This window comes from Maniola jurtina, chromosome 26 (assembly GCF_905333055.1).
Source record: "Maniola jurtina chromosome 26, ilManJurt1.1, whole genome shotgun sequence".
NCBI classification, from domain to species: Eukaryota; Metazoa; Arthropoda; class Insecta; order Lepidoptera; family Nymphalidae; genus Maniola; species Maniola jurtina.
The window spans coordinates 6,012,942-6,032,041 of NC_060054.1; the positions used below are offsets into that span (position 1 = coordinate 6,012,942).

Consider the following 19,100-nt stretch of genomic DNA (forward strand, 5'->3'; position numbering starts at 1 on the left):
GCAATGTTTTATTATAATAGCACAAGTAAAGGAAAAATTTGAAAACCGTAAAAATTATACGTTGCGTCACAAAAAAAAAAGTGTTAGATATTGTAGAATGGTACGGAATCCTTCATATGCGAGTCCTGATTCGCACTTGATCGGTTTTTTAAGGTTTTTTGTCATAACATTCGAATACCCGATTTTAATAAATTAACGGTTAATCGAAAACCGTTAAATTCTGATTTCTGTCCGAGTCCAACCCTAGTTCTGTTCACGTATTTTAGTGATTACATACTCTTTGGTTTGGACTTCGTCTGTGTTGGTGTTAGCTGGCGGGCGTGCTCTGCCTTTTTGGAGTGTTTTTTTTTTTTTTTGTTAAAACTGTCTAGAAAGCGCTCTAAGGGAGTGCCGTGCGTGTGTCGGCGAGCGCCGGCACAGACGGGGTCCATACTTGTATTAGTTTAACTAACTTGTTACAAATAACTACAAACTTGACATTGGCTAATCTTTGTAAAGCCAGACGAGAGAAAAAAAAAACTCTAATAGCTTGATTCGTGGTCTGTGGCTTTATTGTTCTGTCAAACAATATCGATCGATTTTTTGAGGTTATAAATTATAAAATAAATATTTGAAATAAAACAACAAAATAATTTTAAATAATAAAAGTTGTGGCTTATATAAAAGTTCTGTGCGGTTAAACAAGATGACAGATTTCGAAGAACCAGCGGCGAAAATCTCCAAATTAGATGTTTGTACATTTAGTTGTTATGTTCTTATAGATTCGACTTTATTCCTATTTCGTATAGCTTAAAAATAAGTAACTTATTATAGTTATAAAACCAGAGTGCATCAGAGCAATAAGATTATATACAAGTTATGGGTAAATGTAAATTGTAAGACGGCGCAGCATCTTGCACAATACACATTAAAACAATTCTCTGCTACTGTTTAATAGAATCTTCATGAAAAGTCTCAGGTTTCTATTCAAGCTTGAATTATATGTTGATATGTTAGTCAGTCGATCAGCACGATGGACTGACGGTATAAAGCGGCTAGCGGGAAGTGGCTGGATGGGGAATGCTGAGGGCCGGGTGTGGTAGAGCTCTTTAGGGAAGGGCTATGTCCAACAGTGGACGTCCACAGGCTGATGATGATGATGTTAGTTAGTTTTCCCCTTTTATATGTACAGATACCCTCTAAGGATGAGGAGGAAGAGATGGACGAGGGTCAAGAGGAATGGCTGAGTGAGGGGATCCTCACTGATGATGACTATCCTGCTGTAAGTTTCACACTATCACACTAATCACACTATCACACTTCATCACACAAATATTAAAAAGGCAAAAGTTTGATTGTATGTGTGCTATAATACTTGTTACTCTTTCAAGCAAAAACTACTAGACGGATTTGGCTGAAATTTGGAATGGAGATAGATTATATCCTGGATTAGCACATAGGCTACTTTTTATCCCGGAAAATCAAAGAGTTCCCACGGGATTTCGAAAAACCTAAATCTATGCGGGCGAAGTCACTGCATTTTCCGCATTATGATATTGAATAAATAAATCATTCATACATACATTCATTGATTTGTACGATCGTACAGAACCCTTCATGTGCAAGCCCAACTCTCACTTGACTGATTTTTAAATAAGATTCCTTTTTAACCCCTGACCCAAAAAGAGGGGTGTTATAAGTTTGACGTGTGTATCTGTGTATCTGTGTGTCTGTGTATCTGTGTATCTGTGTATCTGTCTGTGGCATCGTAGCGCCTAAACGAATGAACCGATTTTAATTTAGTTTTTTTTGTTTGAAAGGTGGCTTGATCGAGAGTGTTCTTAGCTATAATCCAAAAAAATTGGTTCAGCCGTTTAAGAGTTATCAGCTCTTTTCTAGTTTTCTTGTAGAAAAGAAGGTTACATAACCGTTAGGTTCATAATATTATGTCAATTGACAAATGTCAAGTTGTCAAGATGGACGTTGCCTAAATATACATAATTATTTATTTGAAAAATGATTTGTCGGGGGTGTTGAAAATTTTTAATTTACACTTGCTTACAGGGTGACCAAGACAAGAGCGACTTCAATATAAATACACACCAAGATGAGAGTACACCGAGTTTACCTGATGAGGATGAAACTAACTTCCTGCCAGACAACCAACCTAGCCTGGATAACTCGGGGACTTTGGATAACTCACAACCTGAAGACAACTCAAATGCTCTGGATAATTCCAGCAGTCAGGATAACCTGGATGCTCGTGATCAGACAGATGCTCAGGATCTCATACAAGCTCAGCATCAGGTAGAAGCTCAGGATCATGTGGAAGCTCAGGAACATGTGGTATCTCAGGATCAAGTAGAAGCTCAGGATCACGTGAAAGCTCAGTATCACGTGGAAGCTCAGGATCATGTAGACGCTCAGGACCACGTAGAAGCTCAGGATCAAGTTGAAACTCAAGATCACGCGGAAGCTCAGGATCATGTGGCAGCTCAGGATCACGTAGATACTCATGATCACGTGGATGCTCAGGATATAAGCACTGAAGATAATTCAGAGGCTAAGGAATATTCTCACATTGATGATATCTCACAGGCCCAGCTTGAATTAAATGCTCAAGATCACTCAAATGCTCAAGATAATGCACATGCTCAGGATAACTCAAATGCTCAGGACAACTCACTTTCTCAGGTGAACTCAAATGTTTTTTTTACATTTTTCATATATAAAAAGCACCTTCACATTAATTTAGTAGTGATTTGACTATGATTTTTATTATATTCAGGTGATCTCAGAATCTCAAGTTACCGCACATGCTGATACAGAGGATAACTCAAATGCTCAGAATACCACACATGCTCAGGATACTATACATGCTCAGGATACTATACATGCTCAAGATAAAACACACGCTCAAGACAACTCTCTCACTCAAGTCTCTCATACTCAAGAACAAGTGCAAGTTGAACCGATGAGTATTGAACAGACTTTGGATGAAAACATTGAACAAACGTTGGATAATTTTGAAAATTTGCAAACGGTAAGTAAACTAAGTTTCTTATGGTGGAAGCGACAGGCCTGCCCGTGAAATTCAAATTTAATTTGGTTTTTCGCAATTTTTAAACTAATACGACAACGTAGGCTTATGATATTTTAATTACGACACTGGCAGTATCATCATTACAGGTTTGTATAAAAATCTTCACTTGAAAGGGTCCAGTTTAAGAAATTAGTTCTAGTATCGACTATTCTCACAAATTAGTCGATACTAGAGCTAATTTCTTAAACTGGACCCTTTCAAGTAAAGATTTTTATACAAACCTGTGAGGATGATACTGTTATTGTCGCAATTAGAATGCCATAAGCCTACGTTGTCGTATTAGTTTACAAATTGCGAAAAACCAAATAAAATTTCAATTTCGCGGGCAGACCCGTCGCTTGCCCCTTAACGGCTCACCTCAGTAGAATCTACTTTCCTAACCGGTGGTACAGTCTTACATATTTGCGTGGACCAATGCTGAATATTAGTATGGATATGATAAATGAACACTCATTTTACCAACAATTTTTTCAGTCGGAAATTCCTGATGAGCTAGGCGCTTTTCTGGTCAGGAAACCTAACAGTACCACTACTGAGGACAAAAAAGATGGCAGCGACATGGACGCGTCCACAAAACATTCGGACGACGATGGAAACGACACTGACGAGTTGCTGGTGAGTGGTCACAGCTTCAAATGTGTTTAAATAAATAAATAAAATTTAGTGACAACTTTGTGCGTACATAGATTAGGAGTGTGATAAATCTAAAACAGTTTAACTTTAGACAATATTATAGTTTATTTATTCATTAAGTTGCCTTCAAACTACGGAAATATAATATAATATATAAATATCGCTCAGCCTACTTTGAAATCTGTCTCGTTTTAACTGAAGTGTAAATCTAAGCAAAGTCAGAGTGTTCTCTATAGATTTCAACCTAATAATTTTACGCACTAGTAACACAATTATTTCCAGCGTATGTTGGGCGAAGACGGACAGAAGAACAAGAAAGAAGTCAAGACGAAGAAGATGGAGAAAGTAGAACAGAAGAGAAGTAACGACTCAGAGTCCAGCGATGATGACGAATATATATTTGAAGTAAGAACGAAACCTGAGTTACTTTAGCTGAACAATCATCACCCCTTTGTCGGCCCACTACTGAGAACAGCTCTCCTCTCAAATTGAGGGTAGCAATACTAACCCATACTATCCATCCATACTTATATACTTATTACTTATATTACTTATTTACTTATTTTACTTATAATATTATAAATGCGAAAGTGTGTCTGTCTGTCTGTCTGTCTGCTACGCTTTCATGGCTCAACCGCTGAACCGATTTTAATGAAATTTTGTACAGACTTAGGATACATTCCGGGGAAGGACATATTATGCTACTTTTTATCCCGGAAAAACAAATAGTTCCCGCGGGATTCCTAAATACTCATCCGATGATTGATTTGTATGAAATTTGGTACTGAGGTAGCTTCCCTGTAATTGACATAGGCAACTTTTTATCCCGGAAAATGAAACAGTTCCCACGGGATCTTCACAAACCTAAATCCACGCGGACGAAGTCGCGGGCATCCTTTATCCGGGCGGATATCCGTGCAACCAGTCTGTCGAGAGACGAACACGGGTTTTAGTGGATGCAAGCCCCACATAACCACTCCGTTTCCCTGACAGAGGGGTACGCGTCAGGCATTTCCCATGTATAAAAAAAACCGGCCAAGTGCGAGTCAGACTCGCGCACTGAGGGTTCCGTACTCGGGTATTTTTTCCAACATTTTGCACGATAAATCAAAAACGATTATACATAAAAAATAAATAAAAATCTGTTTTAGGATGTAAAAGCCCTTTCATATGTTACCCCACTTGGTATAGTTATCTTATTTTGAAAATTGAAACACATTTTATTTATTTTTTAATGATGCAACCACAAATTTGCGGTTTTCAGATTTATTACTGTACTTGTGCTATAAGATCTACCTACCTGCCAAAAATGATTCTAGGTAAACGGGAAGGCCCATTCTAGGCCCTATAGGTTTCTTCACAGACACGACACGGATGGACAGACAGACAGACAGGCAACAAAGTGATCCTATAAGGGTTCCGTTTTTTCATCTGAGGTATGGAACCATAGAAACCTAAACGGACGATGCCGTTAAAAATAAATTAAGTTAAAAATAATATGAGAATGTTTGTATAGGAAGCCAAAGTGGCCAGACTGAAGGTGGCCAAGAACGCCATATTGACAAAGCGCCCCACCAAGGCTGTACCCGAAACCGTGAGCGATGGAGAGGATGAACCTGACGAGGTAAGAGATCACTAGTGTAAGGTTATTTTTAAAAATTGATTTGAGTTGTCAAAAATAATATAAAATTATTAATTTATCTAATGCAGGTAGTTTGATAAAATCGATATTTCGCTTATTCGATGTCATACAATCTGTTACTAGGAGGCCGACAAGATTGAACTTGCATAAATACGGGTGTTTTGAAGGTTTTAGTTCAGTCTCCTTCTGAGATTCGGAGCGATATCGCATATTTTCGGTTTTTGTATTGTGAACTGGATAATTAGATGTTGTGATAGCAATCACGCTCTAATTAAATTATTTATTTTGGCATTAGTTTGTTTAGATTAAAACTCTCGGATAACCTTACACATCGAACTTGTGTTTTTTTGTGTTGGTTTTTGAGAGGACATTCCAATAATTCGATAAAAATAATTAAATAATACCTGCTTTTCTGAGTGACGCCAATACTAGCATTGTTGGCGATGGCTAGGACCCAGTGGCGTGCACAGAGTTGATAGTCAGGGTAGACATAAGTTAGCTAGTCCCCTCTTTACTGGCGGTCTTGATAAAAAATGAGCAAAGAAATAGTTCTTTGCTCATTCAAATAGTTGAATCAGGGTAAGCAGCGCTTTTGTGCCTCTATGACCTGCACGCTGCTGCTAAGACCATGAACCTTTTTTTTTGTTTTTTTTTTATAAAGCCATGCGAATCATGACTAATACTCCCCTTTCCCCTCTAATTAAGCGTAAAGCTTGTGCCAGGAGAGGGTACGACAATAGTGCAACGGGTGGGGTGAACCGCCGACCTTTCGGAATTCAGTCCGCTCCTCAACCGTTGAGCTATCAAGGCTCATGTTGGATCATCAGGCTTTATAGATGTTGTAAGAAGAATGCTAGCAAAAACAAACAAAGGAAACAGTAATAATGATTAATGACAAGATATGTAATAGAATAGATTTTTATTCAAATTTCCTTTTAATCCAGCCACTTCCCGCCAGCCGCTTTATATCGTCGGTCCATCGTGCTGGAGGGCGTCCCACACTACGCTTGCTTAAACGCGGGCTCCACTCAAGGACTTTCCGGCTCCAACGGCTATCGCCTCTACGACAGGCGTGGCCTGCCCACTGCCACTTCAGCTTGCTAATAGTTTGGGCTATGTCAGTGACCTTGGTTCTCCTGCGGACCTCCTCATTTCGGATCTTATCCCTCAGGGAAACTCCTAACATAGCCCTCTCCATAGCTCGCTGAGCAACTTTGAATTTGTGAACAACTGGCTGAGGACCGGGTGTGGTGACGCTCTATAGGGAAGGCGTATGGCCAACAGTGGACGTCCACAGGCTGATGATGATGATGAGAATTTTACAAGTGCTTTTGAATCGTCAAAATAATTTACCATTGGTTCGGAATGCTGTTCCTACCGAGAAAAGCTAGCGGTTTTTGCTCCGGCGATTGCTCTTTTCAAGTGTTCAATATACAATAATATGCCATACTATACAAGCAATTGCAGCCCCGCGTATTGCTTGTATAGTAAGTCAGAGCGAGTCAAATCCATGCTTTTTAGGGATCCGTACCTCAAAAGGAAGAACGGAACCCTTATAGGGTCACTTTGTTGTCTGATTCTGATCTCATATTTGATTTGTTCCAGTCATCAGACGAGGGTGTAACGGTGAAGAAAATGTTCGTTTCCCGGAAAGCGCGTAATTTTGCCGCCAAAACCACAACCAAGCAGCCGAAGCGAGACTCTGTCGCTCAGATCACCAAGCAAAAAGTCACCGTCCATAGACGTCCTGGTGAGTCCTACCTTTTTTTTTCTCTTTGGCTTTACACAGATTAGCCAATGTCAAGTTTGTAGTGTTAGGGAAACTAAATAAGTATGGACTTCGTCTGTGCCGGCGCTCGCCGACACACGCGCGGCGCCCCTTTAGTCCCCAGTCAGTTCCACCACCAAAAAACACCAGTGAAACACAAAAACCGGCCACTTTTAACAAAAAAAAAAACACTCCAAAAAGGCGCTGCACGCGCGCCAGCAAACGCCAACACTGTCCGTGTAAGTAGTTTAGGCGCTATGGTGGAACACACTAAAATACAAACTTACATACATACATAGACTGCTAAAATCATAACCCTCTGGTAAAAAGTAGGCTGGGGGTCTGGTAAAAAGTAGCCTATGCAAGCTATCGCTACCAAAGATCCAATATCAACAGACAGTCCGTGAAAAGCAGACACACACTCTTTAGCACTTCTCAGTGGGCTCTTCTCAGACTTGGGCGCGTTTGGAACCCTCGTAGCTTTAGTTATCTTTCAAATCTAAAAAATCGGACAAACAAAAGGTGTACGATTTTGACTTATAATATTAATATGGATTTAATTTATTTCAGCGCCCACAAAACAGCTAGTAACCTCAACGCCATTACCAAAATTAAAATCAAGACCAGAAATCACAATAAAAAAAATAAAGCCTGCCCCTCCTCAGAAGGAGGCTCCAAAAAGAGTACCAGAGCAACAGAAAGCCAAGGAGGTTAGCAAACAGGCTGTTAAAGTTAAGGAAGTCCCTAAACCCAGAGTTGAACCTGAGGAAATCATTGACGAGGAAGGATTTTTGGAGGAAGAAGATGAATTTGATTTGGATGAGGTTAGTATACTATTTACAGATAAACACTTTTTCGGGTTCTGTACCTTAAAAAGAAAAACGGAACCCTTAAGCTCTGGTTTCCTCCAAAAGCGGTGCCATCATGTAGCGGCCGTAATACAGCGGTGAATGACGTCACTAGAACGTTGTCTATGTAAACAATATGGCGCGGTTTCCTAGATAACGTTAATTGACACCGTAACCTCAAAAAGCGGTACCGCCATTTGCATGACGGCCGTCTTGGCGGTGTCGAAGTGTCTGTCAACGTTTTTTTCATAGCGGTGAAGGTATTTTCAAGCGTAATATTAATTTGCGTGCCATTTTAAAATATTTATTGTTCAAAATGAGTTTCATCAACTGGACCAGCGAGGATGATGAAATTGATTTTGTGCGGGTTCATGATGTGCTATATCCTACCTGTGTCCCTACAAATGTAAAACATAAAGACTAGACTATTTTCGTGTTCTGATGATTGTTCATTTTCCAAATATACGAGTAACGCATCAAGTTCGTCCATTTTCAACCATTGACACGGACTTTGTGGTCTGTTCACCGTAATAATACGGTCAATGTAGTCTCGAACATTCCACATGTTTACGGCCGTCTTGCGGTCATCATATTGCGTCCGTTTAAAAACGGCACCGCTGTTGGAGGAAACCAGAGCTTAATAGGATCACTTTGTTGTCTGTCTGTCTGTACCCAAAATAAAAAGTACCAGAGCAATATAAAGCAAAGAAGGTTTCAGAAGAAGCTGTTAAAGTTAAGGGAGTCCCTAAATCCAGAGTTGAACCTGAGGAAATAATTGGTTTACAGGATTTCCAGTCGGAACCTGAGAAGGAAGAGAGACAGCGCATCATGAGACCTGAACAGATGGATGAGGAGGTTCCCACGGACTACGACTCTCATTCCGATGAAGATGACGAGAGCTTGTATGACGTGAGTCAAACTCCTGTAAGGTCTGCTCCCTTCCAGCATCAGAGTTCTCCAATTTTGATATGGGTACCTTCAAGTCAAGAGTGAATAGGCGTCTTCTAGGCAAGCGCGCTCCATCTTAGGCTGCATCATCACTTGCCAGCAGGTCTGATGGCTGCCAAGCGCTAGTCTATAAATTAAAAAATTGGTTCTGGCATTTTTAGGGTTCCGTACCTCAAAAGAAAAAACGGAACCCTTATAAGATCACTTTGTTGTCTGTCTGTCTGTCAAGAAACCTATAGGGTACTTCCCGTTGACCTAGAATCATGAAATTTGGCAGGTAGGTAGATCTTATAGCACAAGTACAGGAATAAATCTGAAAAACGCGAATTTGTGGTTACATCATTTAAAAAAAGCAACGTGTTTCAATTTTCAAAGTAAGATAACTATACCAAGTGGGGTATCATATGAAAGGGCTTTACCTGTACATTCTTAAACAGATTTTTATTAATTTTTATGTGTAATAGTTTTTGATTTATCGTCCAAAATGTTGGAAAAAATACCCGAGTACGGAACCCTCAGTGCGCGAGTCTGACTCGCACTTGGCCGGTTTTTTTAGCTATATTACGTTGTTCCAGGAGTTCCCATCGTCTGGCTCCGACCAGGACGACTGGTTCACTCTGGACCTGCGCTCAGAACGCGCCGGGGACTACATACCGCTGCTGGGTAAGACTGCAGATTTAACAGGGGTCTCTCCAACAATCTCCATACAATCGTAGTCCCAATTTCATTTGAATATTAAGCAACTAAAGTCCATGAAATTCTGCAGACATATTCTAGAAACTAATATCTGTGCCTGTGGTGTTTTAGATTGTTCTAAAAATATGTAGTTTTAAAATTACAGGGCTCAAAGATTTGTATGTGAACTTTTAAGACTGCGTAACTTTGAAACCGAATATTTTAACGGAAATCTGGAAAACCACAGGTATAGATATTAGTTCCCAAAACGTTTCTACAAAATTTCATTGTGTATGATTGGTTAGTATTCCAATGAGAGACGAACTACGTTTGTATGGAGTAAGTGACGGAGAGACCCCTCTTAAGTAAGGGGTCAGTCGTGTGTAGGATGCGCCCCTACATATCATCTGTCAATGTCGGGCACTAATGCATAATCGTAGTTTCCACCTAGGGAAACATACTGCACCCGGAGGAGGCGAAAATCCCCTGCCGCTGTTTCTGGTGGCAATCAGTTTTTTTTAAAGAATATTAGCCAAGTTTATTATGCTGACTAATATTCCCTTTCCCCTCCAACTAAGCGTAAAGCTTGTACTAGGAGTGGGTACGACAATAGTGCAACGGGTAGGGTTTGAACCGGCGACCTTTCGGTTTTCAGTCCACTCCTTAACCGTAGAGCTATTGAGGCTATTATACTGCACCCAGAGGAGGCGACAATCATCTCGGCCAAGAAGCTGCTGCTGTTCCTGGTGGCAATCAGTATTGGTCAGGACTCAGGACTAATATTCTGGTGGGAGGCTTCGGCCGTGGCTGGTTACCACCTATCGGCAAAGCCGTACCGCCAAGCGATTTAGCGTTCCGGTACGATGCCGTGTAGAAACTAAAGGGATATGGGTTTAATTAAAACTGCCATACCCCTTCCAGGTTAGCCCGCTTCCATCTTAGACTGCATCATCACTTACCACCAGTTGAAATTGCAGTCAAGGGTATCGTATCTGAAGAAACAAGTGTAAATTAAAAATTTATAACACCCCCGACAAGTGAAGGTTACAGTAACTAGAAATGAGCTGATAACTTTCAAAAGGCTGAACCGATTTTCTTGGATTATAGCTAAGAACACTTGATCAAGCCAACAAACTTTAATTAAAATCGGTTCATTAGTTTAGGAGCTACGATGCCACAGACAGATACACACGTCAAACTTATAACACCCCTATTTTTGGGTCGGGGGCTAAAGAAAAGAAGGCCGAAGAGTCACAACTAGGCTCTCTCTGCTTATACTAATTACTACTACTTTCCAGGGTCCAAAGCCCACCAGCTACTGACAGCGGAGAAGAAGCGAGTGTCGTCTCGCTTGACCAGTCTCCGCCAGAACATCTCCGCGCTCAACGAGAGCAGCCTGCTGCAAGCTGACATGCTGCGCCGCGCCACGCGCCAGCTCGCGGAGCTGGACGCCGCGCTCAAGGCGTGAGCTACGGCGTGACTTAACACGAGTGCAGTGACTTAACATGAGTGCAGTGACTTAACATAAGTGACAAGTGTAAATTAAAAATTTATAACACCCCCGACGATCCAAAGTATTTGAGTTTTCCAAAACATCATTTTCAAAATAAATAATTATGTATTTAGGCAACGTCCATCTTGACAGCTTGACATTTGTCTATTGACATATGTTATGAAACTAACGGTTATCTAACCTTCTTTTCTACAAGAAAACTAGAAAAGAGCTGATAACTCTTAAACGGCTGAACCAATTTTTTTAGATTATAGCTAAGAACACTCTCGATCAAGCCACCTTTCAAACAAAAAAAACTAAATTAAAATCGGTTCATTCGTTTAGGCGCTACGATGCCACAGACAGATACACAGATACACACGTCAAACTTATAACACCCCTCTTTTTGGGTCGGGGGTTAAAAATGAGGGACGTGACTTAATGCACATGAGTACAGTGTCTTAATGCACATGAATATAGTGTCTTAATATGCACATGATTCCAGTTCCTTGCTTAAAACGCTAAAATTGGATGTTATGATCTGTGACAGCCAACAATATTGCCATCTCTTTCTCGGTACACTAAGTGAATAAATCTATCCTTCTCACACTCTTGGCTTGTCTTATAAGTGCACTCTTTAGTACTCAGCCTTAGACTGCTGATTATGTTCCCAGGAGCTGTCTTGAAGGTCATTGAGACGAATCATTCACTCCAAGATCTAAATCCAACTAGCTGCTAGGTTCAAAGAAGAAGCAAGTGTCATTTCGCTTGACCAGTCTCCGCCAGAACATCTCCGCGCTCAACGAGAGCAGCCTGCTGCAAGCTGACATGCTGCGCCGTGCCACGCGCCAGCTCGCGGAGCTGGACGCCGCGCTCAAGGCGTGAGCTACGGCGTGACTTAACACGAGTGCAGTGACTTAACATGAGTGCAGTGACTTAACATAAGTGACAAGTGTAAATTAAAAATTTATAACACCCCCGACGATCCAAAGTATTTGAGTTTTCCAAAACATCATTTTCAAATAAATAATTATGTATTTAGGCAACGTCCATCTTGACAGCTTGACATTTGTCTATTGACATATATTATGAAACTAACGGTTATCTAACCTTCTTTTCTACAAGAAAACTAGAAAAGAGCTGATAACTCTTAAACGGCTGAACCAATTTTTTTAGATTATAGCTAAGAACACTCTCGATCAAGCCATCTTTCAAACAAAAAAAACTAAATTAAAATCGGTTCATTCGTTTAGGCGCTACGATGCCACAGACAGATACACAGATACACACGTCAAACTTATAACACCCCTCTTTTTGGGTCGGGGGTTAAAAATGAGGGACGTGACTTAATGCACATGAGTACAGTGTCTTAATGCACATGAATATAGTGTCTTAATATGCACATGATTCCAGTTCCTTGCTTAAAACGCTAAAATTGGATGTTATGATCTGTGACAGCCAACAATATTGCCATCTCTTTCTCGGTACACTAAGTGAATAAATCTATCCTTGTCACATTTATTTATTACTAGCTGATGCCGGCGACATCGTCCGCGTGGATTAAATCCCGCGGGAGCTCTTTGATTTTCTGGGATAAAAAGTATGTGTTAATCCAGGTATAATCTATCTCCATTCCAAATGTCAGCCAAACCCGTCCAGTAGTTTTTGCGTGATTGAGTAACAAACATCCACACTGACATTTATAATATTAGGATTAGAATTTAGAATTCTTTTTTGCACAAACAAACATATAAATATACAGAAAACGTGCCTCTTTCAAAATCAATGCAGAAAACACAAGAAACTATACATGTGGTTGCAAAGGCGGCTTTATTGCTAAATTGCACATTTTTGGCTTGGTCATTGTCTTATAAGTACAGTCTTTAGTACTCAGCCTTAGATTGCTGGTTATATTCCTAGGAGCTGGGTATATAACCCACAATTGTGACATTGTAGAATTGAGAAAAATAGTTTATATTGTACTAGGAGATGCCCGCGGCTTCGCCCGCGTGGATTTCGATTTTTTTTTTAAATCCCGTAGGAACTCTTTGATTTTCCGGGATAAAAAGTAGCCTGTGTCTTTCCCGGGATTTATCCCAAGTCTGTACCGAATTTCAATAAAATTGGTGCAGCGGTTGGGCCGTGAAAACGTAGCAGATAGACAGTCAGACAGACACACTTTCACATTAAGTATGGATTGTATGTTTGAAAAAAATAGATATAATTAAAATAATGTAACTTGTACATTTTTCTTAGCTATGTGAGAAATAATAAATGTGTAAACACCTATCAATGTACCTAATTGTAATGTAATGTAATTAGAATTAAGAAAATAACTATTCCTCTCTCGTCTGGCTTTACAAAGATTAGCCAATGTCAAGTTTGTAGTTATTTGTAACAAGTTAGTTAAACTATACAAGTATGGACCCCGTCTGTGCCGGCGCTCGCCGACACACGCACGGCACCCCCTTAGAGCGCTTTCCAGTCAGTTTTAACAAAAAAAAACACTGCAAAAAGGCAGAGCACGCCCGCCAGCTAACACCACACAGACGAAGTCCGAGTAATACCTTTTTTTAGATTCAAAAATAGAACAAACAAATAATAAAGAATTATCGGCCATCTTCAAAAATATATCCGTTCAGAAACACCTCCGCGCAATAAATGGCGCGAAACTGCCTTTATGTCAGTGGCATATGTCAATGTCAAATGCACTCCATTTCCGAACGTTTATAGTGCGGTGCATCGGGATATTATTATGGTTTTATTCGCTCTTTTTAAAGTTTTAGGATCGAGAATTCTTCAAAAGTATCTCTGGTGGGAGGCTTCGGCCGTGGCTAGTTACCAATCTACATACTGGCAAGGCCGTATCGCCAAGTGATTTAGCGTTCCGGTACGATGCCGTGTAGAAACCGAAGGAGTATGGACTCCAAAAAGGCAGAGCACGCCCGGCAGCCAACACCAACACAAACGAAGTCCAAAATAACTATTATTGTATGCTTGAAAAAATAAATTATAGCGATGCTATTAAAATACTGTAACTTGTACAGTTTTCTTAGCTGTGTGAGAAATAATAAATGTATAAGTACCTACCTATTAATGTATGCTTTTATTTACCCTCCTTTTATCTCATCCTAAAGGCCTGCACAGTAAACTTCTATTCAAACAATTTCTATGTAAAAAAACAAACTGGCCAAGTGCGAGTCAGACTCTGGCACCGAGGATTCCGTACTCTGGTATTTTTGCGACATTTTGCACGAAAATCAAAAACTATTATACAGATAAAGCCCTTTCATGTTATACTTCACTTGGTATAGTTATTTAGGTACTTTGAAAATTTAAAATACCTACTTATTTGTTCATTCAACACATTTTAATTTTTTTAGGGTTCCGTAAGCTCAAAAGTAAGAACGGAACCCTTATAGAATCACCTTGTCTGTATGTCTGTCTGTATGTCTGTCTGTCCGTCATGTCTATCAAGAAAACCTATAGGGTACTTCCCGTTGACCTAGAATCATGCAATTTGTTGGAAGTTTCAAAGACGCCTCTGAAGTTACCCGTACTCACTTATATAGCACTGTGTCTATGGCAGATTGCCTCTCTCTGGAATCCGGGTGATCTCAAAAATAAAAAAGTAATAAAAATCAAAAATGAAAATCACAGATGAAAATTCACCCTATGTATCACAGAGTACATTGAATATTCGAAGAATTCACCTGCACCATTGTTCAAAGAGTAAATGTATATAAAGTGGACCCCCGGTAATCCAGCCCCTGTCTAATCCGGCACCCCCTGTAATCCGACAAGTCTATTGTTGTTGAATTTACTATGACTTACATAGTGAAGTACCTATGATTTGTACTCCAGAGTATGTATAAGATATAGAATCTTATCATTGGATCTTTAATTTGTCGGATCACAAGGTACTGTTTTGTAAAAAAGCCGGACTATAGGGGGTCTTAGGCAGTACTCTATAATCCGACAAATTCGATAGTTCGACACTGCCCTGCAAAACGTTTGTCGGATTACCGGGAGTCCACTGTATAGGGATTATGTACATATATAAGGGATTATGCCATTGTTTGTGTGGTTGAATTGAACGAAAGTCGAAAGCTCTAATCTAAAAGTATACTTACAAACGGACTTCGTTTGTGGTGGCGTTTTCTGGCGCACGTGTTGTACCTTTTTGGAGTGTTTTTTTTGTTAGAAGTGGCTGTTTTTATGTTCTGCTGGTGTTTACTGGTGGTGGAACTGACCGGGAAGCGCTCTAAAGGGGTGCTAAAGGGGGCAGGGGCGCCGCGTGTATGTCGGCGGGCGCCGGCACAGACGAAGTCCATACTTATACATGTAGTTTCCCTAACTTGTAATCATAGAGATAGTATATAATCCTTCATCCAAGCTTGTAATTAACTACAAACTTGACATTGGCTAATCAGTGTAAAAACGTAGTGATTATATTCTCTTTGAGTGTAAACTGTAAAGCCAGACGAATCACGAGAGACAAAACATGTCAACAAGGAACAATTACTATTGTATAACATTGCTTCTGTGTAGGTAACAATTTAATTGGCTAATTGATCGATTACAAGACATCATATTACAATGATAAACCGCACAAAACACCAACTAACAAGTAATATGGTGGTGACATCGCTGGGCCCTGACCACTGTGACTTACACATACTAGAACATCTCTCAGAAGACAACCAGGAAGAATCGGAGGAAAGCAGACTAGAAGGTATCATGAAAATTGAAGGAAATGATGAGTCCACGTCGGCTGATGAAGACATGGAAATGGAGAATGAAGATGACAAAAATTTCATTGATTTTGTTGAGCATCCAGTAAAGTACGAAAGTGCTCCCTTCCAATGTGCATGTTGTTGGGAGGAGTTTGTCCATGAACATGCGTACATGCAACATATGAGCAAGCATGTCCAGGTGAGATAGTCGAGTGGTTCAGACATCCGCCTCCTGTTCAGGAGTTTGGGTTCTATCCCGGCCATGCATCTCTAACTTTCTAAAAGCTGTTAGGTCTTGTGTGAGTCAGAACATTGCATCTAAAGATACAAGTTCTCAGGCAACAAGTGAGAACGAAGTCTCTACAACGGAATATGTTGAACCTGTCACTAATAAAGTAAAAGTAATTGAATCTTTCCTGAGTTATGTGTGTTGAAATCAATTAAATATCACATGCTTTAACGGTGAAGGAAACAATCATTGCCGAAGGAGGAAACCATAAAAGGAAGACAATGGTGTCCAAAGTCTGACAATCCACACTTAGCCAGCGTGGTGGGGCTTAGACCAAACGCTTCTCATTCTGAGAGGAGACACATACTCATTAGTGAGCCGGCAAAGCGTTGGTACTTGGTGATGATGATTGATCACTTCCATCATTTTGTGAAATTCATATAAGTAATAGCTTGTTTAGTTTTGAAGGGGCTCTCTCAAACTCTCGAAGAATAAGTATTATGAGTTTGTCTTGTATTTGGCAGCAAGGTGACGGTGCTGGTGAATGTGAGACGTCACAAGTATGCAAGCCTCATACAGCTGTGAGCCCCAGCTCTGCACACTCTGCACTCAGCACTGAGAACAAGTCAGTATACCTGCCACTACCAATAACGTTTACTTCAAGTTACTGTTAGAATACTCAAAATCATTTATTCAAAATAGGTATAGGTACTATTGTACACCTTTTGTTTATCTGTGTTTTAGATTTGAGAAATGATATAGTGGTGATAATTAATTACGTTAACTTAAAACTAAAGCTATGAGGGTTCCGAACGCGCCCAAGTCTGAGAAGAGCCCACAACAAACTCAGCTGGGTATTCTTTTTTTATTATCACCACTTTACAAAAACTTTACTGTTATACTACTCGTAGTATCAGAACTCATAGTAATACTAGTAGTAGTACCCGTTCCTCCTCTCTAACCTGCTACATGCAGTACAGCTGCATGCTGGCTGCACCGCACACTCTAGATACATTCTGATAATATATCCTCACCAATTATCGTTATCCTCAATAGGATAACAATAATAATTAGTGTCAGTCCCTAGCCGTAAGTATTTTGTATTTTAGATGATTTAGATAATTTAGCTTAGTTTAACTTTACTTTACTTTAACTTAATTTCCATCTTATTATATTCTTTTAAAATTTATCACTTAGGTATTTTTTCATAGTCCTTAGGTTAGCTATTATATTATATTTTATATTTTACTGTACAACTTATGTTTATGTTAATGTATGCTGTGACTGCCCGTAAGTGGAGTTGCATAAGAGCCCTAGAATGTAAGGAACAACATGTATTTAATCTAAATGTGTAACTCTGTGGGCGGTACTATAGTAAATAAATAAATAAATATATTTCACAGGCTGGCAGACTTCAGCCCTTCTGCACATTCTACTCAAACCTTAGGTAAGATACAACATTATTTATCACTAAATGATGGCTGCAGCTTCGCCCGCATGGATTGGTCAGATCCCCTGCAGCATCAGGATTGAGGAGTTGGAATCCAAATTTTTTATGGAATAATGTCACAAAGTTCCTCTATCGATCTATCTATCTATCTAATTTTATGCACAAGAAAATAATCAAAATGTTTCGTTTCAGTCGCCCCCCTACCCGCGAGTCTTGCGACAAATAACGAGATACAAGTGCCCCCAACTGAAGAAGCCGATACAAACGTCAGTTGCCGCTACAACAGATTAACAGATTGTTTTGTCAAATTATACGATGTTTTCTCTAAGAAAGTTGTACCAAGACAAGACGGAAAAGCTGTTAGGTTTTGTGTGAGTCAGAACATTGCATCCAAAGATACAGGTTCTCAGGCAACAAGTGAGAATGAAGTCTCTACAACAGAATACGTTGGACCTGTCACGAATAAAGTAAAAGTAATCGAATCAAAAACTTTACAAAATAAAACTGATTGTTTGAAGAATGTCATTGATATACAATGTTTGTTACAGAGTAGTTCACACACGGAGGGAAAATGTTTCATTTGTGATATTTGTAGAAAAATGTTTAAACGAAAAAGTCTCTTAGTTAAACACATAAAGACTCACGCTGAAGTAAGATGGCTCACTTGCAAGATTTGCCAGTACAAATGTAAATATCAAAGTCATTTGAAGCGTCATATGAGAACCCACACTGGTGACAAGCCATACTCCTGCAAGATATGCGAGTACAAATGTGCACATAGATCTAATCTAATGAATCATACGAAAATTCACCATGGTATAAAAAATTTCTCGTGTAAGTTATGTGATTACAAAAGTGCACATAATAGTAATCTAGTGAAGCACATGAGAACCCACACTGGCGAAAAGCCATATTCATGTGAGATATGCGAGTACAAATGTTCACTAAGAGGTAGTCTAATGAAGCATATGAGAATTCACACTGGTATAAAACCTTTCACGTGTAAAATATGCCATTACAAATGTGTACAAAATGGCACTCTAGTGAGTCACATGAGAACTCACACGGGTGAAAAGCCATACTCCTGCAAGATATGCGAGTTCAAATGTGCACATAGCACTAGTCTAATGAAGCATATGAGAATACACACTGGTATAAAACCTTTCATGTGTAAAATATGCCATTACAAATGTGCACATAATGGCAATCTAGTGACGCACATGAGAACCCACACGGGTGACCAACCATATTCATGTGGGATATGCGAGTACAAGTGTTCACAAAGTAGTAATCTAATGCAGCATATGAGAATACACACTGGTATAAAAAATTACTTGTGTAAGTTATGCGATTACAAATGTGCACATAATAGTAATCTAGTGACGCACATGAGAACTCACACTGGTGAAAAGCCATACTCCTGCAATATATGCGAGTTCAAATGTGCACAAAGTAGTAGTCTAATGAGGCATATGAGAGCTCACACTGCCGGTGGTGAAACGCCTTCATCAAGTTCGTGAGCTGCACGCCTCACTCCGCCGCCGGAGAATGCTCAGGAGATAGACTGTACAACAGACTGTTCGTGTATATTACGACT

At 39.8% G+C, this 19,100-nt stretch overlaps 2 protein-coding genes across 2 annotated transcripts in view; both read left to right on the top strand.

Moving 5' to 3' along the window:
- Window positions 1-552: 552 nt before the first annotated feature.
- LOC123878328 lies at window positions 553-12,036 on the top strand. The gene is made up of 13 exons (XM_045925506.1): window positions 553-730; window positions 1,172-1,261; window positions 2,044-2,673; window positions 2,768-3,022; window positions 3,557-3,697; window positions 3,998-4,120; window positions 5,232-5,339; window positions 6,963-7,107; window positions 7,696-7,949; window positions 8,760-8,882; window positions 9,497-9,584; window positions 10,895-11,108; window positions 11,510-12,036. The coding sequence occupies exons 1-12, from the start codon at window positions 686-688 to the stop codon at window positions 11,062-11,064; spliced, it is 2,172 nt and encodes a 723-aa protein (XP_045781462.1). The 5' UTR covers window positions 553-685; the 3' UTR covers window positions 11,065-11,108; window positions 11,510-12,036.
- A 2,805-nt stretch (window positions 12,037-14,841) lies between these two features.
- Window positions 14,842-19,100, top strand: part of LOC123878327 (zinc finger protein 883-like) — a 30,617-nt gene continuing 26,358 nt past the window's right edge. The window contains exons 1-5 of the mRNA XM_045925505.1: window positions 14,842-15,211; window positions 15,640-16,023; window positions 16,578-16,678; window positions 17,457-17,500; window positions 17,696-18,958. Of these exons, the coding sequence (XP_045781461.1) occupies window positions 15,688-16,023; window positions 16,578-16,678; window positions 17,457-17,500; window positions 17,696-18,958 (1,744 nt within the window). The 5' untranslated portion in view covers window positions 14,842-15,211; window positions 15,640-15,687. The remainder of the gene's footprint in view (window positions 15,212-15,639; window positions 16,024-16,577; window positions 16,679-17,456; window positions 17,501-17,695; window positions 18,959-19,100) is intronic.